Source organism: Poecilia reticulata, linkage group LG6 (assembly GCF_000633615.1).
Source record: "Poecilia reticulata strain Guanapo linkage group LG6, Guppy_female_1.0+MT, whole genome shotgun sequence".
Taxonomy (NCBI): domain Eukaryota; kingdom Metazoa; phylum Chordata; class Actinopteri; order Cyprinodontiformes; family Poeciliidae; genus Poecilia; species Poecilia reticulata.
In genome coordinates this window covers 21623922-21650561 of record NC_024336.1, presented here as the reverse complement: position 1 = coordinate 21650561, position 26640 = coordinate 21623922, and the positions used below count along the sequence as shown (strand labels likewise).

Here is a 26640-nt window from a genome sequence, read left to right as displayed (position 1 = left end):
TGTTGTGAATTTTTATTTTGTCTCCTTTTAATGCAATACCCCTAAATACAATCCAATGCAGCTTTCATAATCTCCTGAACAGTAATTATAGTCCACACGTTTGTATTTTCATCCCAAAATTAGCAAATAAATCACATTTATGATCTAAWGTCTTCTTTCACTCCACAGTTTAGCCAATCAGCCAACGTCCTCATGAAACACTTTGGTGTTTTTTGCTGTAAATTGACCATATGTGAACTAAATCACGCTTTTAAAGGCGCCATAAATCCAAATGTGTGCATCCAGTTTTATCAGAGTGTAAAAGTCAGAGATGCTCTCACTTCCTATAGAATCTGGATTTAACCCAGCTTCTTAGCTTGTGAAACTCTGAGCGAAACTGCGGGTTCACTGCAGCGTATATTATCGGGTCGCTCAGGGACGTGATGCAGGAGACGGACACCGACAGRATCTCCATGTCTTGAATGACTGGCGTCTGGGGGAAAAAAAGAAAAGCAAACAGATGCACCATTTGTGTGAGAGCTCTGCTGGGTTTCGAGCATGCATATATTCCTTCTGATGGAAGGATTCAAGCGTGCCTTTCGCTCTCATATTTTGCACGGTAATGTCTTCTGAACGTCCTGTAAGAAGCTCACATACGGACTCACCTGCATTTCTCTGTTTTTGTGGACAAGAAAATTCACCAAGATGGTCGTGATCAGCGGCAGCCAGAACAAAAGGAAGGTTATGATGATGTACCCGGCGCGTTTGGCCATTTTAGTTTCCTTTCGTTTCYTCACTCTCTCCTTGCTGGCCTTCGAAGGCATGACGCAGACAGCCCCCTCCAACTGGACCTCYTGGTTTACGGCTTCATTACTTTGGACAGGAGGCAGTGGAGGCTCTTGATCTAGCGTAGGCGCTGCCTGTGTTTCTCCTCCGGTGCTGTTTTCTTGTTTCGGGCCAGTCAATAAGACAGAGGTAGATTTAGGGAGCTCTAATTGAGTAGATGGTACAATAAGGAGGCTGTTCTCTTTGACTGGACTTTCAGGTTTCGGGCTTTCTCCGGTCTGATTMTCTCGGTTAAGGYTTCTTGACTTCTCCTGCGTCTCTCTGTGAGCAGGCRTATCCTGATTTGAGGCTGTTGCTTCTGTTTTGTCAGCTCTGCTTTGCTCCGTTTTTAACGTTTTCTCCACAGTCTGCAGTGCGYCTGGCGCTGCAAGAGGGTGGAGTTGCTCCTTCTCCAAGTGACTCATCTCTACTGTAATTTTAAACCCGTTTTTTCTCTCAGGACTAATGGAGGCGCTTTGTGGGGCGACCTCASAGGTCAGGAGGGAATTTTTACCAACTCTACTTGGTTCAACAACGCTTGTACTCAGGATCTGCTTGTTCTCACATTTGTCTTGCCCATTTTCCACTGCAGGGGTGTGCTTGTCTTCCTTTGAGACTTTTGAAGGAACCAAAGTGCCTTCGTCAAATATCTTGCGATTGTGTGATCTCAGTAGAGCAAAAATGCGAGCGTAGAAACCAGTGATCACCCCGAAACAGGACACCCAGAGAGGGAGCAGCACGTAGAGACCAACGGTGTCGTAGGTCGAGGACGTTCCTCTTTGGCCCTCTTTACATCTTACGTACACAGGTGAGTCTTTCAAGAACACCTGACAAACGGCAGCCAGTGAAACTCCCAGGAGCCACGTAAGAGGAATCAGTGCCATCATCCGTCGTTTTCGCTGAGTTGTTTTGAAGGGATTCGCAATCGCCTGGTACCTCTCCGCGCTTATGCAGCCCAGCGTCGACAGCTGGATGCAGCAGCTGAAGGAGAAGGAGGCCGTTTGCGCGTCACAGATCAGACGGTCCACATGCCCTCCGCGGTGCAGGGTCACGATGACGTGCAGCAGAACCGGRCAGTCGASGGTGCAGCGCAGAAGGTCCACGACAGCGAGGTTCACCACCAGCGCGTTGACGGACGTTTGCAGCGACTTCTGGCGRCACACCGCCAGGATCACGAAGATGTTCGCCGCTGTTCCCACAGCGGAGGTGATTAGCAGAACAAAACTGTTTGTCACCACAAGGGCGAAGTCAATGTAGGCCTCCCAAACGGTGATGTTCCCAGAGCCCCCTGTAGACGTGGGCGCCCCTCTCATCTCCGAGTTCAGAGAATCAACATGCTCAGCTGGCTGACTGAGCAAACATCGAGCGTGCTTCACAAAACCTCCGATGAATGAATAATTGCYGGGGGGGAAGCAGCGGCGTGGACGAGTTCCTCCAAAGTACCCGCCCTTTTCATTATCACTCCGCAGCACCAGTGGGTCACCTGGGAGTCCTTGCTGTTCACATTCATTAAAACCTCTGCAGTGTATTCACAGCTGAGACAACCGGGGGGCAATAAGAGACGGGCTGCTAATTGAAAAGCAGTTATGTCACTATTGTCTCATCCCTGACATATATGACTTCATAAAATCAATCAGGCGGATACATGGCCTTGTATGAAGAGGGTTCACAGCCCTTGAAGTTTACCACATTACAAATCACAWGCTCAAGTGAATTTGCGTGGGACGRTGTGTGACAGACCAACACAAAGTAATGTTGAGGTGGGATGGATACGCCACGCTTTCTCATACAGCCTACTTGAGGTATTGCCATATAGACACATTTCTTGMTGTAATTGCAAAACTTTAGCTTTATTTCTCTATCATGTAGACTGAGCGTGACAATTGTTCTTCGTTACAGAGGAGCTGAAGTTCAGTGATGTTAGCTGGAAAGTTTCTGTGATAAGTAGTACCAAAGACTTTTTTTTAACTTAATTTATGTCTGGAATTTGATTGGCTCATTCTAACACCTCTGCTTAGATCCAAATAATTTTACTGTAGTCCTGGTCCTTTGTTGTTGCCCAGTTGGAAAGTAAACCTGCCCTCAAGTCTTTTTCAACCTCCACCCAAGTTTTCTTCCTGGGCTGCCCTGTTTGGCTCCATCCATCTTCCCATCCACTTTGGCCAGCTTCTCTGTCCCCGCTGAAAATAACAGCTTCCCCACCACATCATGCTTCCACCACCGTGCTTCTCCAGGAGGCGTTCAGGGTGGTGATCAGTGTTAGATTCCTGCCACTCCAAACATTTGGCGTGTCACCCAGAAATCTCCATTGTCTCTGCCTGCCACATTCTGTTGAGGCCCAATTTGTGGACATTTCGACTAATATTTATCATGATGTTTGTTCTTTAATGTTCTCTAACAAACCTCTGAGGACTTCACAGAACAGTTGGATTTATATTGAGCTAAAATTACATACAGTGCGACTCTATTTAGCAGCAGAGTGACCTCCAATAGCAATTGGTCGTGGCTGGATTTAATTTTTGATTGTCAGAGTAAAGAGAATTGAAAACATCTGCCCACCATGCTTTTTACATGTGGAAAAATTAAAAACAACGGCTTATGGCACCATAATGCAAGGTATTACCATAACATTGCTTTATTAACATTCATAAAGCAATGTTAATGCTTTATTTATTAACATTGATAGTCAATGTTACTAAAGTAGAAACAAATGTGGTTTTATTTTTGTTTTAGTCTATTTCATACAATCCAAATAAAGCAGCCTTAAGTTTGAGGAAGTTATGTGGAAACGTTTGGTAACGTTGTGCATAATACTGTCATAAACATGACGCAACACCTGCTGCGAACATGAAGGAGTCTTTGTGAATGTCATGAAGTGCCATTCGATAAATAATGAAACTTTCAGTGCAAAKTTGACACTTTTAATGCAAGCTTTAGTACAACTTTGCATTAAAAATGTTATTTACCAAATTATCCAATGTTGGTCATTTTAATGGACTTTTAATGCAACTTTTTTAATACCACTTTGCATTGAAAGTGTCATTATTTACAACTGACACTTCATGACAACAGTCGTCAGCATTCATGAAGACTCCTTCATGATYACAGGTGTGTCATTTTTATGGCACCGTCATGTCAGTCTTATGCACACCCCGTCAAATAAAGSTTTACCAAAAGTTCCAGGGGCGTAAGAACCTTTGCTGAAGCACTGTGACGAGCACATGATCGGCTGCCCGTTTAATTTGATTCAGAAGCCAATGAAGGTTGAACGCCTGACACTGGCAATGCCAGATGGATGAGTTAGGAGTGGGAGCAAGGATTACGGTTGCATATTTTGTAATCCTGTTTGGAGACGCGGTGTGAAATGCTCTTTGCTTCAAAATGTGGAAGSTTATGGGCCGTGATAAATCTGGGATTAGATTATCACAATAAGATGCAGTCCGGACCATCCGGAACGTTACGCCGGGGAGAAATCTCTTGACGAACCCGCGGACAAAAACCAAAACTCTTGGAAAATAAATTGCCTTTTCATTTTGTTTCCGTCTCGCTGAAACATCACGACAGCATAAACCGAAACATGATATGTGGAGAGTCAAAAGATGCAGCTTCATTATAAATTCAGTCCAACTCCTTCTGCAGGAAGTGGAGGAGGGGAGCAACACTGACAACGTTAAACCAACACTTCCCAATAAAGAGTCACTTCAAGTTTCTGGAGATCTGAAGATCCGGCGCAGCTAATTCTCTCACACTGAAAGAGGTTATAGTCAGTCTGTTTGACCTAAATCTCCTTACGCCAACTCAATGAAAAGCAGCACCCACCACAACTGCTGCCGCGTTTCTCAGTTCTAAGAGGCTAAGCTGATCCTGTGTGTGGTGAAGTGGGCCTGCGTTGCTCTGGCCACGTGTTTTGGATCGTTATCCTGCTGAAAAGCCCGGTAATGATCCGTGTTGAGTCTTCTAACGGAGGTCGCCGGATCACGTTGTTTAAAAAAATGTCCTATTTGGAAAGATGAATGATGCCACTTCTGAAAGGTTACCATGGTTACCCACCGAATCGATTTTGCATGTAGATAGCATCTCACGATTGTTGAGGTGACTCTGTTACAACAAGATGCCGCTTTGCTTCAGAGATTTTTTTATTTATTTTATACCACAGTCCTGCTTATTGTGTTTGTCCAGCCTCTTTCATCACAGCTCCAGCTGTTTTAAAATGTCTAAATATCACTCTAATAGCAAAAAAAAAAGCTAATTATTTATGAAAATATATATCTGCCTTGATCATGTTGCATCTTTGTCTTTATCAAGAGTGTTTAGGAGAAATGAACCTCTGTTAGACTTATTTTATCCTTTGGAAAAGTTTGCCACTGAAACACAAGTTAAGAAGTTACGGACTGTTAGCCTTGATCATCATTACAGAGTGAAGAAGAAATAATCGTAAAGCTATTAGAGATTGAGATTTCCAAGCATTCCTGGATTAGGATTATGCCATAAAAGAGGACTTATTTTAAGACTTCTCAAGGATCTACTTTTTCCTTTCTTATTCGGTGACGGTTTAATCTTCGGACAGTTTCGTCATTCCACGTCTGAGACAATTAGATATTTTTGGGCTTTCAAATGAAATCTGACTTTCTCCTTGTTTCTGAACCGTCTAAAAACACAACAAATTCGAAAGAGTATCACTGATTAACAGACTCAGAAACACCACAGACGACGTCTCTGTCACTCCGCCGCCGCTTCACACTGCTGACGCCTGGACGAAGCGAGGCGTGTGTTTGACTTGATTAACTCTAACTCTAACTCTAACTCTAATTAACTCTAACTCTAATTAAACGGGGCCTTAGGCCCCGTTTACACGACAACGATTTCGGGGGAAAACGGAAGAGTTTTGTTGCGTTTGTAGTGTAGTGTGCATTTACACGAAACCACCGAATGTTTTCTCTAACAACGGCACAGATTGAAAACGGGTTCCAGACCAGCTCATGCATAGTATGACGCAAAACATAGCTGCTTCCTACAATCCACAGAAGAAGAAGAAACTACTCACAATGCTGGTGTTACTGTTTCCCCATCAGATTCGGTTCCCTCAGCGTCTCTTCACCGCTCCGCACCGCCCAGGTGGCAAAATACACGGCTGCTTGTTCAGCGCTCTTATCTAGAGAACTACGGACCAGGACCAGCCCGGCTCCAGACGAGTTTAACAGGAGGGGCACCGACTTATTTTGGGGGGCAAAATGAATCTACGTAGCTGAACATAGACAACAACACCAGTAGCCTACAGGCTACTTGTTAACAAGCTTAACGTGCTGTATTGATATTAGCTAGTCATCTTTTAGCTATCATCCCCTGCATCCAACAGCTTTACTCAACTCAGTCGGTTAGTTCGGGGGAAAAACTGTGCCAAGTTATTTACGTTTTGCTGGTTTGCTGCCATGATTCTAACACACACACACACACACACACACACCTGCGCAGCAGCAGCAGGTCTCCTTCGCTGCCTCACAGGTGTAAACCCAGCGCGAGCGTCTCAGCGTTCATGTTGCGTTTGAAGGCGGCTCGGAAAAACAGGTTACGACTTGTTAGCGACGGATAAAACTGTTTTAACTGCTGAAAAAGGTAACAGAGGACACGGATATGGGACGTGCGGGAACTCCTATTTTATCAAATTGATATAGGAATAACAGACTGTTGGCCATTCCAAGGTAAAAACAATAAACAGCTTCCAGTCCGGGCCGCTACAGACACCGTGAACGCTCAAACAAGGTTTTTCGGCAAAGTTATCCCACTTTTTCCAACTGCATGCGCCCTAATCAGACGCACACAATGCGTGTTCTCTCACGGAAATCCACATGCCTTCAAGTACAACTTTTTTTTAAACACATGMGCACTTTCAAAGTTTCAAAGAACCTAGCTCCAACTAGGCGCAGCGAGAGCATTACACGTTTTCGATGTGCACCGTTACTGTGTAAACACAGATCGTAATCAGAACGTTATCGTGTAAACGATCCAACAAAAACGGAACAAAAGTGCCGTTTTTGTTGGATCGTTGTCGTGTAAACGCCCCCTAAGTTTGAGTTCTGTTCACATGATCTGTAGTGAAAAGGTGAATTGCTTTTTTTTTTTTTTTTTTTTTTTGCACACCGACTGCCTACGATGGAAATTATAGCAACACGCAGGGCTGCAAGTTTTTGTGCTGCTGCTGTTTGGCTCACATGTATTAGTATACATTTGAGCCATACCTCTAATCACCATAAATGCAGTGCTGGACCTTTCTGGAAGTATTGATCAGAGGGTGAGGCTGATTTCTGCTGACTTTAATCCATTTTGTTTTATTAGTTTATATATATATATATTCTTACATTAATAGCTCTGAGATCATCAAGAGAGGCTTTCAGAGGCTTTGTGTGTTTATGGGACAGAGCTACACACAGGACAATCTTAAGAATGTGATTTTTTTTATTTTTAAATGAGACATCCTCAAACAGGGAATGAAACCAGGTACGTTGCATTTTAGGGACAAAGGAGGTTTCGGTTCATTCCCGTTTGTCTGCTCTGTCTGGCCGTGATTGCTTTGTCTGCTCTCATTAAATATGCATACAAATGGAAAATTACAGACAGCGACTGCTCACACCACCATTCGATTCAGCATTTTTGTGTCCCCTGTCAACGCAGCGTGTGTCCAAACAAATCTGAAACAGATCGGAGAAATTAAATTGTCTTCACTGAGAAGTCTGACTGTCGTTGAATTAAATAGACAAAGAAGAACAAGAACACCCGGTGGCGTAATGTGATTCATGTAACTGACAAAGGAAGAGTAGTTCTACAAAGAGAGTCAAAAAAAAAATGAAGCAAAGCAGTTTCCAGTTGCATGTGCAACCTTGATAAATATGTGCATAATCAGTATCTTTAAAAGTGAAACTGACAATTAAAAGTGATTACATGCAGAGGGGCGCATTTCAATCGTTTGCTTTTGTTTAGGTTTGTGCCTTACAGCTGATTAAAACATAGAAGTCATTTTCTAAGACATTTGAATTAGTAAGGCCAACAAAATAAATTTTGAATAACAAAAAAAAAATACTGTACTGCACCATTAATACTTCTTGACTGCTCTTTTTTGCATGAATTGCTGCGTCCATTCCTTGTGGCATTGAGAGGGGGGAGGGGTCAGTTCTGCTGCGGTGGCATTTATCTGGTTTGCATTGATCGCTGAGGTTTACGTCAGATGCGTTTGCTGACCAGTCAAACCCAATGATACCTCTGTCATTAAAGCAGGTGCCGAGTCCTCCTGGAGAACGAAATCAGCAGCGGAGAGAGGGAGGCATGAAGTGCTCTAACATGTCTTGACTTTGGTCTTGATGAAGAACCTCGGACCAACATCAGCAGACGACGTGGTTCCTCAAATCCCCACCTGCTGCAGAAGCTTAATGTCCAAATGAAAAAAAATGAACAACTTTCATCTGAAAAGGGGGATTTTTTTTCTCCACTTAATCCAGTGTAAGTCATTGCTGCTCAGGTTCAGGAATGAGATGACATGAATGCATCAGATGCATCCTGCATGAGGGATGGCTCTGAAACGGGCTTTCTACGGCACACCTTTCTTTCCTTCCATTCAAGCTTTTGCTAATTTGCTTGGACACAGCACTTTGTGGACAGACGGCTATTTGGCAATGATGTTTTGTGGCTTTGTTGAACTCGTAGGCCATGAAACATCTGTAAAGTCAGCAGTTTCCGCCAACCAAGTACTGAATGCATAAATGGTACTGAACACATTTCTGCTCTGAATATCCTTTCATTTTCATTTTCTGACACAGTGAATTTTGAGTTTTCAACCACTTTAAAGCTGCAGTAACTTTTATTTAAAAAGTTGACATACTGTGTGGGAAAAAATTGAGCTCCTCTGTCTTCTCCTTACGGTCCTGCTGCCATGTGGACAAATACACTGCTGATTCATAAACAACCAATCAGAGCCAGGAGGAGGGTTTTAGCGCTGTCAATCATGCTAACACCCTCTCCCTTGCTCTCTGCTATGCCACAACTGTCCCACCAGAACAGGGCCTGCTGCTAATGCTCAGTCTAATTAGCATGATCACCGATGATGGCGGATAAACAAGTTTCCTGGAACGGTAAGTCGTTTCTCTCCCTTGGCTCTGATTGGTTGTTTTTGACCGGGAGSAGTGCATTTTTGCGGATGGTCACAGCAGCTCAGTCTGGAGTTGGAGAAACTCAAGTCTTTTCACAGATTATATTTCATATTGCAACTGTCACAACATGGTGACAGCATGAGCATATGTGTAAAAAAAAAAAAAAAAACATTTTTGTAAAAGTTACATACTGTAGCTTTGAACCATATTCCTTAACATTCCCAGAAATAAGACTTAAAATCATGTATGAGTTTCATGATTTCATGTATGAGTTTCAGACTGAATTCCCGGAATAAGCAAACTTTTCAGAAAGCACTTTTATTCAGTGAGCTGCAGCTGCATTAGCACATTTTGGAAAGTTTCCCTGTAAATTTCAAACCCCCATCCTCCCCCCCACCACTCCGTTCTCCACTCCGTGTCCTTGACGAGGCGCCAACAATCGCTGTCAACAATGGCACCTTGTTTGTTTTGGCTGCGGAGAAGTCACAGAGGCAACACCTTGCTGCGCGTGCTGGCGCTCCTGCTCCTGGAAGACAGACAGACAGACAGACAGCTCCCCCTGTTCAAGGAGCTCAGAGGGAAGCTGCTGACGCCGGCGGGCCCTCTGGGAACATAACGCCCGCACGACAACACCTCCAGAGCACACTCACGGAACTGGTGGATGTAAACACACACACACACACACACACACACACACACACACACACACAGAGAGAGAGATGGGCTGTCAGGAAAATGCGTAGACAATTTTTTAAAAAAAACTATTTTTTCCCTCCCCCCCCCCCTCGTCTCAGATGCACACTGTACCCGTTTACCTGTTTGTTGGAAAAGAAGTAGATGATGGGGTTGTACACCGGGCTGGTTTTTGCAAAGTACATGGGCAGAGTGGCAATGAGCGGAGGGATGCGCAGCTCCGGATCCACCACTACCACCACTGACAAGGCCGTGTAGGGCAGCCAGCAAACAAAGAAGGCCGTTATCATCGCCAGGACCATGGTGACGGCGTGGTCGTTCTCACTCTTCCTGTTACGGCCGCCTTGTAGCTCCAGGCTCCTGTTCAGCTGGTGGGGGGGGAAAAAACGACATTTGAAGCCTCCGTTTTAACACCTAAAGTCTTAATTTAGTTGAGTGGAGCAAGCAGTGATTTAAAAGTGCATTCCAAGTGGTGTGAAATCTACAAAAGTCCATCTTTCTCAGGGATTTTAKCACGTGGAAGTAGCAGTAGACGATGATGGCGACGGGTACGATGAAACAGAGGAGCGTGTACAGGATGAGGTAGCTGTAGTTGCTCCATGACCTCTCCTCCCACGCCAGAGAGCAGGACGTCTGGACGCCTTCGGGACTGTAGGAGCTCCAGCCGAGTAACGGGGCGACGGCCCAGAACAAGCAGAAGACCCAGACGAACAGCAGGCCCTGYACGCTTCGCCGCATGCTCAGCCTAAAAGCGGCTTTCGGGCGGCAAACCACGTTGTAGCGCTCGAAGGCGAGAAGGGTCAGAGTGCAGAGAGACACCAGGCCTAAGGAAAAAAGAAAAAAAAAAAAAAAAAATCGAAATTTCAGAATCGAAATTGAGAGAAACATGGATGCAAAACGACAATGGACGAGTTTCTAGGCTAATTGGCAGGAGTAAAATTCATGTTCAGCAAATCCATGCAATACATTGATGTTTATTGTTGTAGCATGTCAAAATGTAACTGTTGGGGGGGAATAAAGGATGATTCATTTTGCAATTCATAAAGAACTGAATAAGTGATGAACTGGAGGTTTACCCCCCAAATCCACACACAGATATTTTAGATGTTTTTTTTTTTGTCCTTTTCCCATTGAGAATCCCATCCTTACAGAAGTAATTCGCAGAAAATCCCTGGAAAACGCAGGCGGCGTGGCCGATAAAGTAGGAGCCCTGGTAGTTTGTGACGGTGGCGACCAGCGAGCCGCACAGGGCGATCATGAGGTCGGACACCGCCAGGCTGAGGATCAAGACGTTCATGGGCTGCAGGAGAGACGCGTTCCTCAGCATCACAGCTATCACCAGTCCGTTGTTAAAAACCGAAAACACCGTGTTGATGGACATCAGGAAGGAGAGGATACTGTAGCCCACCCTGGGGAAAACGACGGGAGCGTCGGTCACTGTGGCTGTGGCTGTGAGGGGGCTGCTGTCCCGGTCCATGCTGGTCGAATGATCCTGTGAGGTTCTGAAGTGATCCTGCAGGTTTTATCGTTTATGATTATTGCTGCCTATTGGTTTCCATCTGATATCTCAGATTGTGCACCTGTCTGATTGAGAAAGCCAAGAAAAAAAAAAAGCAATGTGGGAAATTGACTCCTAACACGATTTGCATGGATTAAACCTCCTTAACCCAGGGCTGTAATTGTAATTGGGAAGTTCTGTCTGATAAACAGCAATCAGGCCTCAACACTTTTTTTTCCCCCTGAAAACTTAAAAGCTTCTAATTTGTAGAAACAAATAAGCAAATATATAAAGTATATAAATATTTGAGTGGAGCCAAACACATACAATCAAAGCTKAATGTAATTACTAAAACGCTTAAAGAAAAAACCCTCCAACTTTGGAGAGGAAGCATTTTAATGATAGAATGACACATAAAATTAATTACAAACAAATCACAACAAACTACGACGCAAAGGTTATTGCCACCAAAAGTTTATTTCATGAATCCCTTTTACATGACGCATCAGTGCTTGACATGATTTTATGTCAGGATTTACTTTTCCTATGCTTGTAAAATCGTCATAACCTCAGATTGTTTTTTTTAATTCTTTTATGAAACGGCAGCATCCACAACAATAATCATTTACCAATCGTCTAAAATGAAACACACAGGCTGAATTTGGTGTAAAATGGCGAAACCAATAATAATAAAAAAAGATCCTAATTTGTCAAAGTGCACAAAATCAAATGAACCAAAAATACTGCATAATATCATCCTAATACAAAAACGACACGTCCTGTAGTAATGTGAGCAACAGATTAAGGCAATGGAGAATAAAATGTCAACGTAAAAACTCCCATTTCACCAGAGAAGGTAAGAGACAATAAGGCAAAACCACAAATGCCGATGTGTGACTGCCCCCTATTGCTCAAGGTAGGTAAAATCCATCTATTCTATTAAATACTAACACATTCTCAGTCACACACACACACACACACACACACACACACACACACACACACACACACACACACACACACACACACACACTTGGCTTAAAAAGTAATACATCCAGTGCTTCTTAAGACAATTATCTGAAAGTACTGAAATAAATAACACGTTTAAAGAAACAACAAACCACAGTTTGAACTTCTGTTACACTTTAAAGGACATATATTTCAGAGCAAAAAAAAAAAAAAAGAAAAATCTTGAAAACGTAAAGCTTAAATAATGATTCAGTTCCCATCATAAGTTGATTTAAAATAACATATTCTGAAAAAGTCCTGCTTCCACACATCATCTGTAGCCAGAAGGCAGATGGAAGTGTGGCTGATCATGAGCAACACAGAAAAACAATGGAGAGAAAAAACTTGGCAAACATAGATGAAAAAGAACATTTTCTCCTCACCCAACAAAACTGTCCCATAATTTCTCCCCAGGATTAGGAAACTATTTTAATCTCAAAGGATGACATGAATGACAGTATTATGTATTCTCCAGACCTATAGGGGAATTTTATAGCTCAACCAAGTAGCCATGTTACCTTCGGCTGTTATTAGAATTCTGCAGTTATCAAACATGACTTATAATAACTTTTAGAATTGGGCCTCTGTCTCTTTAAGCTCCTGCTCTTTCCCACACTCCACCCTCAGCATGACATCACAAAAAGCTTCCTCCATTAAGCCTTCGACATCGTTCTGAGCGTTTCACTGAGAAGTAATTTGTCTGATGAGCTCAGCAGATGAGSAGTTCCACCAGGTGTTTGCCAATTGCTGCTGCCGCTAGTCTGGAGGAGATGTGAGGGGGAGTACCACAATGGCTGCCACAGGAGACTAAAAGATTTCCCAAACATGCATGAAAGAGTCAAAGCAACCCTCCGGCTTTGTTTTTTATGAGGGAATAACATGATATAAAGCTTTAAAAAGTTGATTTGATCCAGCCAGTTAAAATTGAATACACGGAATGATTATATGTAAAAGTGTGATTTGTACAATCGCTGCAAAGCTTGCTAATAAAAAGCTTTGCTTCTTTCGCATTATTTTGCCTGATGCCTTAGACATGGAAATGAAGATAACTCATGATCTATAAGCTGGAACACAGTTGAGGTAAAAACAGAAAGAAAAAAAAAAAAGATATATTCCCATTTAAAATACAAACTACTACTAAAATACACTTCTTAAAGCATTAAGTTAAGAGACTGACTGTTCAGTCTTTAACTCTTAAACTTCCCTGTGTGATCAGACTCTGCTTCGGTCCTGTGGCGTGAGAGGAGGAGGAGAAGAAGAAGAGACCCCAAACCCGGAAGAATTTTGTTCCGGCCAAAAGGGCGCCTCGTGCTGCAGAGGAGTGCGTCGAGGAAAAAAGGTGTGCTGGAGGTCATAGTTGAGCATGCAGCTGATAGAGGCCATGTAGATGTCGGCGAAGCGGGAGAGTCGGCGTGAGAAGTAGGTGGGATTGTGGTAGGTGCGGAAGAGGCTGCCGAACTGAGCGTTGAAGATGTCCTTCGTCTGCGGCCTGCCACGAAAAAACAAACACAATCAAGACATGGGCTCTTCTACTGGAGCAGAGTTAATGATGATTATAGCCAAATCTTTTCAGATCAAATCCATCTTGGATTACTTCATGCTTTCTCTTTCTTTGATCCACTCCTCGACGACAGCTTGGGTCGCTGGATCCCGGTGCGCCTGTTCAGACGAAACCCCGTGCACATTAAAATGAAAGAAGTTAAGACGGAGTGACATAAGAAGATTACATGGAATGTTTGCAATGGCGGTCTGACCTGCATCTGTTCGATCAGTACGGTCAGAGCCTGCAACCAGGTCATCATGTGGACGTACTGCGGCGTGTTCATGATCTTTATCTCCTTCCGCAGCTCTGGGATGATGGCGCCTGTCCTCCAGCCGTGTTTCAGAGTTAAATCCTGAAGAAAATCAAAGTTGAGTCAAAAGCATGTGAGCTATGCCAATTAATTGCAAGAAATTACCGTATTTTTCAGACTATAAACCGCTACTTTCCGCCCACACTTTGAACCATGCGGCTTACAGCCCGGTGTGGCTTTTCTGTGGATTTTTCTTCAACCACCAGGGGGCTCTTTATCAGGAAGTGAATCATTGGAAGTCAACATTGGAAATCAAAGAAGAAAGTCATGATTTTTCATTTAGAACAAGCACATGCTAGCGGCAGGCACCACGGAGAAATGTTTTCAAACTCATACCCCCTCATCATGGAAACCAGGCGAAGAAGCTCATATGATGCAGCTTTTAAGTGGAGGGCTAAAGATCTGGTAGTACAGATCCACAGCCGCTAAACTCGGCATGAACGAATCCATGGTTCGGCATTGGAGATGGAGGGCTGAGTCCTCAATAGAAGATTTATTAAGGACGCAGTGGAAAACCGAGAGCGGCGGAGATACCAGCGACTTACAGCCCGGTGCAGCTTATATATGTATGTTTCCTTTTCTTTCTTTTTTTTAACTTTGTAGGTGCAGCTTACAGTGAGGTGCGCTCTACAGTCCGGAAAATACGGTAGTTAAAACAGTAAAGTGGCGACATAATGCTTAGGTAAACATTAAAAGAAATGTCAATAGACAATTTTCAGCTGGTATGGGATCTGATGAGTGACTCAAAAATACCCGAGATGGAGTCGGAGAGCATATTTGTGTAATTGAATCAACTCTGCCGTAACCTGAAGACATTCCTCCACCGTGCCTGTTTACAGCCATTATCTCCTTCTCCTCCGTCCAGGGGGGTCTGACAGTAAGCTGTGGTCAGTATAAACCACAAATGTCAACTTCTATTGCTCTAAACAAGCTCGACAACATAATTGACTCATGGCTGCTGGCCACTGAGCAGGCTTCATGCCAGTGATGTAAATTGCTTCTTTCAGTATCACTCTTCACAGCTGATCATGCATATTTATAAACACATCTCCAAAGCACTTAAACTCTGCGATTCCAAACAATATATTGGCAGAAGTTGGCCTGGCAGTGACAAACGAGCTGCTTTTAGAGATAAGAATTGAATAAAGTGGAGTGATACTGGCGCTCTGACATTTAACAATTTGCGCAGATAAAATAAACAGGAGATAATGCATTTTAGTGCCCATTAATCCATTTCAAACACTGAGCTAGAGTCTCAGTTTGAGCAGAATGAATAAGGACCAGTGTTAGTAAAGCTTTGTACTTTTGGTAATAAAATAATAATAAAACCTTTATTACGTCAGATACAGAATGTCTTTTTCTAAGGAGTTCTAGTCAAAATTAATATTTATTTCCAAAACATGCAGTTAAACATTTTGGAAGACAGGAGTGGACGCGGTTATCTTTGCAAATGGGAACGTGACATTTTTATTTCGCACGTTTATGTGAACGATGCATACTGTCATCATCTGAACCCCGAATTCTGTACCAGCTGAAAAAAGATGTTTTAACACGACTGTAAGTTGGAACGTTTCTGTGCTTCACTTAAAGTTCCTTTAAGGAAAACACGACGGCCAACAACACGAGGGAAAAGGTTTTGAAATGATGAAAAAGGTATTGCCTTACAAGTAAAAGTCGTGCTGTTTTGTTTTCATTACCTTTTCCACAAGATAAACGATTCCAATTTTTCTTATTATCTGGAAAAAATGTGTCATTAACTACAACACAGTCATGTCAGTTTTTTTTTTTAGAAAAGCATTACAAAGCCCCGATGTTCAGCTCAAACAAAACAGCTTTGTTTCATATCTCTACAAACATTAAACACCCTAACCAGCTGCAGCAGTGAGTCCACATTGTTTTCTTTCCCAGGGGCTGCAAATATGTTTGGAAGACCCAGACAAGTCTTATCTTCTTCTTCTGCAGAAAATCAGTAACCACCTAGGCACTCCGTCTCTTTTAGACCTGAAAATAAGCTGGTGTACGCACTCTGAGAGGGCTCAGGAATTAGGTTCTGCAAAAGATTTCAGCACTCTGATTATTTTTTATCTCTATTATTCATCAAAAATACCTAACTAGCGAGAAAAAAAACGCCCACATGAACTAAACCTTTATTTGTGTTCTTGCTTTACCATTTTATTTTCCATCTTGTACAGTGATCTGTTACTGTGATGTTATCATAGTAACATTCTTTTCGCCAACACTATCAGAGAGTCCAGGGGTAACGTGGGATGCCAAAACACGGTGTGGACTAGCGGTTTTCTTGTTTTTTGGTATTCCTTCTGGAATTTCATCCGACATCAAACCAAATCAAACGTCTTAAAAACAGCAAATGGCCCGTAGTTGTAAGCCTGTCGCGATAACACATGTTGCTGGACGATAAATTGTCGCAGACGTTATTGTGATAAACGATAATATTGTTGTTTTGAGAGCCGCTTCAAGTAATATAATAATAATAATAATAATAATAATAATTGCATAAAAATGCAAGAACACGTTCTCAAAGATTAATACATTTTAATTCTAATGAGCGTTTTAAACAATGCAACTGGAAGACATTTAGAATTAATAAAGAAAACCACAGAAACAACAAATAAAATAAATTATAAAGTCTCTGTAAACAAAATTATATTTAAAAAAAAAGATAATTTCTTTCTTTCTGTTGTTTTTGAGACCAAAACACCAGACTGAAGACTTTTATCATTCAGTTTTTGTTAAAAAGAGAAAAACGATAAATCGAGCAAATGAAAATTATTGAGTTTCTTTAAATCTATCATGCGATTACGTAACTGACTTATTGCGACAGGCCTAGTTGCACAGTAAAGTCATTCACCCATTCAAACTGGCAACCCACTGGTTGCAGGACGAATGTCTACTGACTGAATTTCCATCGCTCCGATGACCTGAACCCCCTGATCACAAGCCAAGTACCTGAACAGGTGATGATGTTAAAAGTTTATATTGTGTTTTGGGTGTGGTGGTGTACAACAGCACACCACAAACATGTGCATGTAGTTAGCTAATTACCAGCTTGTGGTTAAACAGGTCTGCTTGGTTGAGATTCGACGTTAACTTGTGCTGCTCCTCATAAACCTCTTTGGTCTTCACTGATAACGAGCCGATTGCTCCTGCATTTGTGTCGGCAACGTTCCTGAACCTCATCTGATAAGCCGAGACTCCCGCAGGGATGTTATTGTGAACTGTGGGAAATTGACTGAAATGGTAAATATGGGCCGTAGACTACTGGGAAGATTAGCCAGCCAGAATCTGTCTTTTTAGCTTAGAGGACTACACACTTCTCTGTGGTAAAACAAGACTCCTCTTTTTGCTCAAATCCCAAACAGCAACAGTGTGTCTAGATAAAATTAGCCATTGGTGTTAAATATGTGTGGATGCTGCTTACTGCCAAGTCACTGTAAATGTGATCTCCAAAGTAAAGTACTTTGGATCCCCTCCAACCAGTGAGTCTGAGGAACTCATAGAGGTTTCCCTGCAGAGCAGAAAAAAAAAATCAAATAAAACAGTGAAACTGTTATATCAATGAATATTGCCTGAATATTGCCACAGCAGGAAATTCACACAGAAAACTGCTGGATTGTTTCCCAAATGCTTTTGGGAGAGAATTTGGACGGTTTTAACGAGACACTGGGTCAGAGATCTGTGAGAACCAAAGAACGAGCTCATCAGATTTCACTGAACCTCTACCACTATATCAAATATGGAATAGAAATATGGCAAAGTTATGATGTGCTTTATACAAATGTCAGTGGGCAGAGAATGATTATTTTCACAGAAGAAAACATTTGCTTTCTAGCTGCCAAATTGTTAGCATTTCCATTTCCATGTTTACATTTTGTTGTTTATTTCATTCACTCAATAATAAATATGAATAGTTCATGTAGCAAACAAAAAAATGGATGTGGATTCCCAAGAGTTTAAAAACGAGGTTTCATCAGATTAGACATTTTTAATGCAAAATTAAACTAGAAACTATCTAAGTTTACAGTAACCCAGGATAAGAATTATTCTTTTCAACAGTCTCCATTTTAACAGTTGAACTCGTCTATTGACAAAGTGTTAAACAATTATGTATCAGTTCATATTTGACCAAACACTCGGTTAGCTAAAATAGTTTTTTTAGACTGTATAAAATGCAGTACCTGCTTGTAGATCTCCCCTTTCTCCAGCCTGTGAATCCTGTCCCACAGTAACACACCTTTGTCCGTCACTCGCCTGAAGGGTCTGTGGAAAAAGTGCAGATTGTCAATAGTCTAAACAACAGCAAGCAGAACAATCATATTTATGAGAACACAGTAGAAGCCACTCAGAGAAAACACACGTACTTTCTCCTGTCGTTGAAGAAACTCGGTTTGTCGGCCTGGACAATAACGACATCAAACAAGTCTCTCCAGTCTTTTCCCACAATGAAGCTCATCCCACGGTCCCTGATGAGAACAAGGATCGGTTGGGTTCAGAGTCGATAGATGCCTCAAGATGTGAGGTGGAGGAAGCAGTACATGGTCACAGTGCTGGTAATGTTGCAACAGTAAGTTTTTTAAAAGATACACGATCACGGCGCGTCGACCTATGAAAACAAAACACCGGGAAATAGCTGCTTAGATGTGCCGGAGCAACGTTTTGTTCACTGCCGTCTTTTGCAACACTGTTATTACTTCTCTATTGGTGCCTTAATGTTGGGTAATTTTAAGGTACCATGAAGAAGAAAGACTGAAAAAACAGAGAAGACTGTTTGAGTTTATCTCTTTGAAAGCCATGGACTGAGACATGATGGTATTATGCAGAGATAGTCAAAAGATAACTGAGGCACGTGGAGATCCCAACTTCTAACTGGATCTGCTATAAAAAGGCATGAAGTGAAAAAATATGTCAGTAAAAGACAAATTAACAAAAATATTGCCAGAAAATAATACCAAGTTAAGCTACAAAAAGGGGAAACAAAAAAAATCTATTTGAAATCGATAAAATCAGACAACAGTGTTCACTGTTGCTCTATAAATCTAGGAGGGTTTGGTTGATTCAGTTAATTTATTACACTTGAGAACAAAAAGACACCATACCTACTGAACTTTGCCCTATTCAGTCTTTACCTCAAACCAGAAGGGAGGAGAACAAATTTATTCTGTGAAGGAAGTTTGCTGCTGGCTAAAACTGACCTTCACTTCCTGCTGGCTTCTCGTCACAAACACTGCTGCCACTCACCTTTCAAGCTGCGTTCACAATACCAGACATGCAGTTTTTGTTATACATACAACAAGAGGTTTCTACAGCTAAAGACAAGACAAATTTTTTAAAACAGACTTGAAGACTGAAGCTTTAAGTCTTCAGATTTGGAAATATTTCAGTCATCGCTGGATAAAATAACTTTGTGCTGCTGGTAGATATCACTGATGGTCATTGACCTTATTTCCATACGGTAGGGTATTAGTAAAGTATATGCTGCTTCTAAAGTCCTTCATAAACAGTTGGCATGGCCGTGGTAGAAAGTCAAAGACAAAACAGATTTTATTCAGCGGCGTGAGAACGAAGAGCGTAGTATTTTCTAAGGCAGAACCTCTATGTCACAGCTTTTACAAGAGCACATTTTTTATCAATTTAAACATCAATATTTAGGGCCAGCCCAGCTTTAAAGCAGAGCATAGAGGGGTGACAATATTTCCTCCCTGATCGATAGCTATTTCTACCCCGTGGCACATCAGCAACCGGACGTCTACGCTGCTTCTCTGTGGCTCGGTGTGGGCGTTTTCGTCTGTTTGTACAAAACCTGGAGAACATGCAGCAGTTAGACACAAACTACATACATTTACAGAAATGACTGTAGTTACATTGCACTTTTCTGGTGTGGTTTTTTTGTCCTAATTGGCCACTTTGCAGTCCCATTTCACTCATCTCTGCAGCAGTTTTTCCCTCTTACTTACGTGCCCTGCTTTTCAAACTAATTCCCACATTGTTGATGCGACGGAGGCAAATTACAGATTGAGCTCGTTTTCCAAAGACACCTGGAGACGTATGTTGGAGCGAACCGCCGACCCTACCGCCCGGTGGAAAACGTGTTCGGCGTGCGCTCTAAACGTCATTCATCAAAACCTGCATTTACATAGCAATTTAAAACACTCCATTAATAAATATTTAAGAATTAACTAATTTCAGTGTGTGTACTCGTCGCCCTCCTTGTTGCTTTGATGACTTAATACTAAAACAAGGACATCGCTTCATTGCTTTTGGGCTTTAGATAATCTTTTGAAGCTCAAATTCCCAACTGCTCAATTTGTGCAAACAGCTTTGACTTCAAAGGACTTCATGGTCGATGCGAAAGTGTACGGAATAGTAAATGTTGGCGCTCTGATGTGTGAGGCCCGCTGCACACGGTGCCTCTCAAAAGTATTCAAACCCGTTGGACCTTTTGAGTCTGGAGCGCTGTCGGTTCAAGTTTTCCTTCCTAGACTGATGTGTATTTAGATCCATTCATCTGTCAACTCTGAGCTTCCCTCTACCTGCTGATGAGACGCAGCTCTGTGATGATGTCATGCCCCATGTCTCAGCATGGAGATGACGTTTTTCATAAGAGTAACGTGAAGTGTTAGCTTTCTATATTTTGCATGCAAGCAAAAAAAAACCCTACATTTTGGTCTCACCTGACCAGAGCGCATTCTTCGACATGTTTGTGTCCTTTACATGGCTAGTTAGTAACCTGGTGCTCAGGGGAATTTTTATGGCTTTCTTCTTGCCACACCTTAAATACCAGATTTTCAAGGGGAAAAATAAAAAACTAGTATTTGTCTTCTTCACAGATTCTCTGACCTGAGCTCTTGATCTCTGCAGCTCCTCCAGAGTTACCATGGCCCTCTTGGCTGCTTCTCTGATTAATGCTCTCCTCGCCTGGCCTGTCTGATCAATGAAAGGGCATTTATCGGAAGGCTTGCGGTTGTGTCGTTCTCTTTTCGTTTCTGCATGGCGGAATAAAAAATGTTCGGTGAGATGCTACAAAAATTGGCCTAACTGAGCTTTAAACGTCTTTATTCCAGACGGTTTTTCCTTCTTTGTGATGTCATTTATTCATTAATGATTGCTAACAAACTCCTTTATACTGGGATTAAATTATGCACATCTATTGATTAAATACGTCACTTTTGAAGGTGACTGATTTAACTGAATTTTTTTTTCAGGAATATCAGATTGAAGATTGGAACTCGGGAAAATAAGTGAATGTTACAGTTTTTCAGATTTTAATTCAATTCTACTTCATAGTTAAGCGCCACTCAAAAAAATCCCAATAAAATACAAAAACACAGCAAAACAGGGTAGCTTTTGGAACAATGTACGGACACTGCAAAACATTACTCGCCATGAACAAACATGGCTTAATTTTACTCACACAAAATCAAAAGGGCTGTTGGTGATGAGAAACATCTTCTTTCCGTGCGCCGACAGCTTCTTCAACACAGCATGGCTTTGCTCACCGTAGCAAATGTATTTTCCTAGAAAAAAAAAAAAAAATGGAAAAAAAGAGGGTCAATAGTATCAATCTATTGTGCTTTCTATTTAAAAAGCGTGACCTCTCAATGCTGAAACGATGTGTTTGCGCCTTCTGAGATAAGGCAGTATCATTTTCTCAGACAAAAGGAAATGTGTTAAGGAATGTTACCGATATCCGCCTCCACGGCTCGATACATGATGCCCTTGACATGGACATCTCTGATAGCTTCCTGCGAGGAAGAAGAGCAAACAGCACTCAGCCAGAAAGTCAGCGACACACAATTAGCATTCAGCTCTGACAGCAACTTTGCTCTGTAAATAAACAGTTGGCTTGAAGCGCGAGAAGAATCCTTCTTGAATACGAATGACACGGGAAGAAAGCCGGAGTTTCGGAGCTCTGTTGTCACAGCGAGAAAACTTTTGAACTGACGACTCCGTAAAAGCCACACATACACTTGTGGGGAAACCTAAAAAACCTCCATCGCATTCAAAGACTAGCTGACGCAATAAAAAATTTAAAAGAGCAAAAAGTTTCAAAAACGCAAAAGGTCAAAACTGAATCATAAAGCGGCAGGGAAGAAAGAGATTAAGGAGGGCGTCCTTGAAAAGATGAGAGGGATTCTTCAAACGCAGCACATGCGTGTGTGTGTGTGTGTGTGTCTGTGGAGCTTTTAATGACAGCTATCTGTCAAAAAAAATGCTTTAGCGTCACTGAGAACAGACAGGAGCGGCACGACAGCAGGCCTCAGAGGGAAAACACGGCGCTGATTTCTCACCGTTCCTCCTGTGAAGTAGCAGAGCCGTGTGGCTGGTGGCAAAAATGCTCGTCTAAAATTAGACGCTGCTTTTTAGCCGTGCTAAAATTAAGACGGCACAGGACGGCTGGAGTGTCGCAGAGAGCTGCAAAGTGTAAACACAGCAACACTCAAGCACTATTAGTCTGGGATAGCTATTTATACCCCTAAAGCTTTAGAAATATTTTTACTACAATCACAAACCTAAATGTGTTTTAGAATCATTTTGTGAATTTGTGGCAAACACAAAAGTATAGTGTGATAAAGCATATAATGTTTATAAATGTCAAAGAAATGTGCAAGAGTGTCACAGTAAGCCAATACTGACCAACATGCAAACACCATCTGTGGTGGAGAACTGATACTGAGCGAACACAACCTCAACACAGGCAAACGGTAGTGACAGCATTATTCAATGAGATTTTCCCACTCAGGGACAAGGGTGTACAGAAAATGGACGGACGGACGGATTTTCCCTTCTTTGATGAAAAGATAAATTCAGAGAAAATGGAAGAAAGCCTGTCAGAGGCAGCCGGCTTGAAGATTTTCACCTTCAAGCCAGGCAACAACCCCAAACAAGCAGCACAATGTTCACTTTAGAGATCAAAATTTTATGATCCAACTCAGAGTTGGTGGCAAGACTTGAAAATCTATTTTCACAGATACCATCCATCCCAGCTGAGTGAATTTAGCTATTTTGCAAAGACGAAATAAAGAAATGCGTGCAAAGCAGCTGGAGGCACAACCCTCATCGTTTGCAGCCGGAATTGATGGAAAGATGGTCCATCAAAGAATTTCCTCATAAAGGCTGAATAAACAGCTGCACAACCCCTGCACAGAACCATAAAATGATTACAAAATCACGTTCATAATCATTTTAATCTCACTTCACTAATATACACCACTGCAAAGTAAAAAAACACAGAAATGTTGATATTGTTTTGAAACTGCAAAGTAGGATTTTAACTACGAGCAGACACCAGCAGGTGCAACCTAACCACGGATAGGAAGAACGATGCAACAAAGACGAGGCGCGTTTACCTTTACGTCTTTGTAGAGATGGACGGGCTCGTAATCGATGTTGTGCCTCATGAAGAAGTCGTTGACACAAGAGAGGAGTGTCATCTCCGGCAGCGAGAATATGTCCATGAACTGCTTCATGGTGTGGCCGTGTGTACTCTGCAGGACAGGACAGGCGTTCGTCATCACTCTGTGCGTTTGAGGCTTTGGCAGCTAAGCTGAGAGCTAGAAAGTGTGCAAATGAGCCTCACCTTGCCATAAAAGTCACTCATAATCTCAAGAGGAACATGGGAGCCTTCATACATGGCAATGACTTCCTCGTCAGGCATTGGATGAAGACCTCTGCAAAAAAAAAATAAAAAAATTAGAATTTTAGTAATCTGTTATTTTATCAATTATTTTGATGATTAATCAGATAAAGAAATAGGCAAATTCTGTAGATTTTTCATTTAACTACTTTGGCCTTTCTATGCAACATCTCAAATTCAATAAAATATGCAAATAAACAAATAATTCAACTCTTTTTTTTTACTATATTAACATTTTGTTACCTAAAATGCTATACCGTGTCATTCTTTCAGTGTACGCTTGATCATTTGTAGCAAAGGATTCGTCTGCAGCTAAAAATTGCTTCTAACATCAACTTGTGAAAAGCTAAGCTCTTTCTGCAACATTAACAGTGTATGGCTAATCTGTTGATGAACATATTAATAATTGTATTATTAGGATTTTATTTTTTTTTTTTTACATAATGTTTAATCAGAGATATGAACCTAGACGCCTCGTGACGCCACTAGGGAGAAACATGCAAGACAATGGATGTATGGATGTTGAACTGGATGAAGTTAAAACTACTAGAGGAGTTTTAGCTTAGACGGGTTTTATTTTACCTTAGACGCAAAACATATATATTTTTGCTGAGTTTGGGCTTAATTAATGGCTCTGAGAATGTTGTGTTTTCAGCAAATGGCCTTTTTGTTGAGTCCGGAGTAATCGATTGCTAAATTAGTCGACAATTATTTCAATCATCGATTCATCACAATTAATCTGATTAATCGTTTCAGCGTTATATTCAAAAACTTTTGCTGGAAAAAAAAAAAGATAGGTAATAGCTTAGATTTTTATTTCCTATACAGACACGCATATGCTAAAAATCTTAACCCTTGACTCTTTGTGACATGAGAAAAACTTCCTATCCTAAAACCATTAAGCAAATAAATGTTAAGATTTCCCTCTACACTGAAGGAAAAATACCTGTAAACAGTTCCCAACTGGATGTAATGAAAGGCATCTATCTTCATCAGGAGAGCCTGTTGCAAACCAGATCAATGATTTTAACACGGCAACTCCATCCTTAGCCGATCCTTACGGTTTTACAGAGGAGAACTTCCTCTCACCTTCTGGACATCGTAGTGAAGCCCTCTTACTGCGAAATCTGGAATATATTCATACTTCCGCAATTCCTCTGGATACTAATAATCATACAAAATTCAAGGTGACAACAGTAGTTAACACAAGGCTAATGCAGGTAACAGATGAGGTGACAGCCCGGTCTAAACTAGAGCTGCACAATACTTTCAATTTGATTAGCACAGTGGCAGCATCACAATTACAAAAAACGTCTTGGATGCAATATTTGATTACACGCTATGCTCCAAATTTTGCATGGATGACAAAGAAAAGAGCTAAAAAAATATGGATTATTCTTAATCAACATCACTGTAATTAGCAAAATAATGGCAATTAGATGTTTTCCTGATAGTGAGAAGCCTGGGTTAAGCCTTAAAACAAGATTAATTTAGAAAACCCACAAAACAGGGTTACTGTTAATTTAATATTTATACTTTATGATTTTATTTATATTTTGAAAAGACAAAAAAAAGGAAATTCAAATATTTGTCATCTAGAGAATGCAATAGGGAAGAATGTTTCCAGAGTCTTAATACTTTAATCAAATCCTTTTCCAGGCTGTGGTAGATTATTGTACATTTCCTTTAAAGTTTTGTTTTCTGCAGTCAGCCCCACAAGGCGCCTCACCCGGTGGTTGTTGATGAGAATGTCCCGCGCTATGTCAAAGATGAGTGTGTGGAGGTGGCTGGAGTAGAAGGCCAGGGTGTAGTCGTAGTCGAAGCCGTAGATCTCGATGTCTCGTAGGCTCATCTCATTGTTTGCAAAAATGGTGTCGGGATCAATGACGCTGGTGGATATTACTAAGAGAGAAAATAMATGATGTCAAAAGGAAAATCCTTTAATTTCATTAAATTGAACGACAAGGCACTATAACAGACATCAACAATGTAAAAATGGATGATCTGTTCTCTAGTTCAAAATCCAAAAATGCTCCTAAACGGCCACATGCCTCTTTTTGGAATGGGAGGAAATGTGTAGTAGTTTATTTATGCCCTCTGACTGTAATATCATAAGTAATATGTATTTATAAGAATTGTATGACAGCCCTTAGTGCAAGGTAATGCCAAAAAATGATCCATCACCCATTAGTGCGTTGAATTTTATTTGTTGATATGTTTTATTTTTCRAATATTGGCCAATAAATTATGTTACGTAAATTTTAACTCAATTAAAAAGTGTCTACAAATCCTAAAAAATATATGGAAGATAAAAAAAACTATCAAAAAAATTTGCCATTGTCTCAAACACTTAATATTTGTGATAATGTGCCTTCATAACAGCAGATGTAATGTAAATACTCTTCACAAAGACTTTCACAACAGCTGTATAATAATAGTAAGACATTTGTCACCAGGGTTAGATCAGCGTTACAAAGCTAGAGTATTTTTGTATTTAAGATATTAATGTTAGAGCAGCGTACCCTCTGTCTGTCTTTTAGTCTCACTGTAAACAGACCACAGCCTCTCTGTGGCGTCCTGACCATCCGAGGAGCTGCTGCTCACAGATGCTGCGCAGTTTTTGGCTCCTGGCTGCTGTAGCAGCGGCTGGACACCGGCTCCACCGCAGGAAACTGCCTTGAAATTCCTCTTCCACCAGCCACACCKGAAYGGGTGGTTGGGTAGGAAGCTACGGAAGACACCSACTCTCCGCAGACACTCCGTGTGTTTCGCCAGAGACGAAAGGGACCGCGACAGGGGCGCCATTGCGGTGTTCTCTGCGGGACGAGCAGTTCGGAGGGCGCCGTGGAGTCCCAGTCGGCCGCATGTGGGACAGGCTCTTCTGTAAATACCGAAACTGTCCCTGTGTGGTTACTCTGACGTCACTTCCGCGTTTCTAAAGGTCACAGCCAATGAGAGGCCGATGCGTCCGGTATTCTGCCTGCTCGGTAAACA

At 41.7% G+C, this 26640-nt stretch overlaps 3 protein-coding genes across 3 annotated transcripts; all 3 read right to left on the bottom strand.

Annotated features, from left to right (window-relative positions):
* Nucleotides 1–46: 46 nt before the first annotated feature.
* On the bottom strand, nt 47–2308 carry LOC103466330 (putative tyramine receptor 2). The gene is made up of 2 exons (XM_008411832.2): nt 645–2308; nt 47–472 (listed from the first exon to the last, which is right to left on the bottom strand). The coding sequence occupies exons 1-2, from the start codon at nt 2115–2117 to the stop codon at nt 317–319; spliced, it is 1629 nt and encodes a 542-aa protein (XP_008410054.1). The 5' UTR covers nt 2118–2308; the 3' UTR covers nt 47–316.
* A 6927-nt stretch (nt 2309–9235) lies between these two features.
* Nucleotides 9236–11386, bottom strand: parietopsin. Its single transcript, XM_008411831.2, has 4 exons — nt 10785–11386; nt 10133–10459; nt 9758–10005; nt 9236–9596 (listed from the first exon to the last, which is right to left on the bottom strand). Exons 1-4 carry the CDS (start codon nt 11110–11112, stop codon nt 9426–9428), a joined length of 1074 nt encoding a protein of 357 aa, XP_008410053.1. The 5' UTR covers nt 11113–11386; the 3' UTR covers nt 9236–9425.
* A 201-nt stretch (nt 11387–11587) lies between these two features.
* Nucleotides 11588–26564, bottom strand: nt5dc3 (5'-nucleotidase domain containing 3). The gene is made up of 14 exons (XM_008411830.2): nt 26169–26564; nt 25376–25548; nt 24736–24810; nt 24593–24648; nt 23590–23680; nt 23360–23497; nt 21694–21754; nt 21424–21526; nt 18374–18475; nt 18191–18272; nt 17434–17520; nt 13896–14036; nt 13736–13800; nt 11588–13630 (listed from the first exon to the last, which is right to left on the bottom strand). Exons 1-14 carry the CDS (start codon nt 26449–26451, stop codon nt 13354–13356), a joined length of 1734 nt encoding a protein of 577 aa, XP_008410052.1. The 5' UTR covers nt 26452–26564; the 3' UTR covers nt 11588–13353.
* Between the last annotated feature and the right edge of the window lie 76 nt (nt 26565–26640).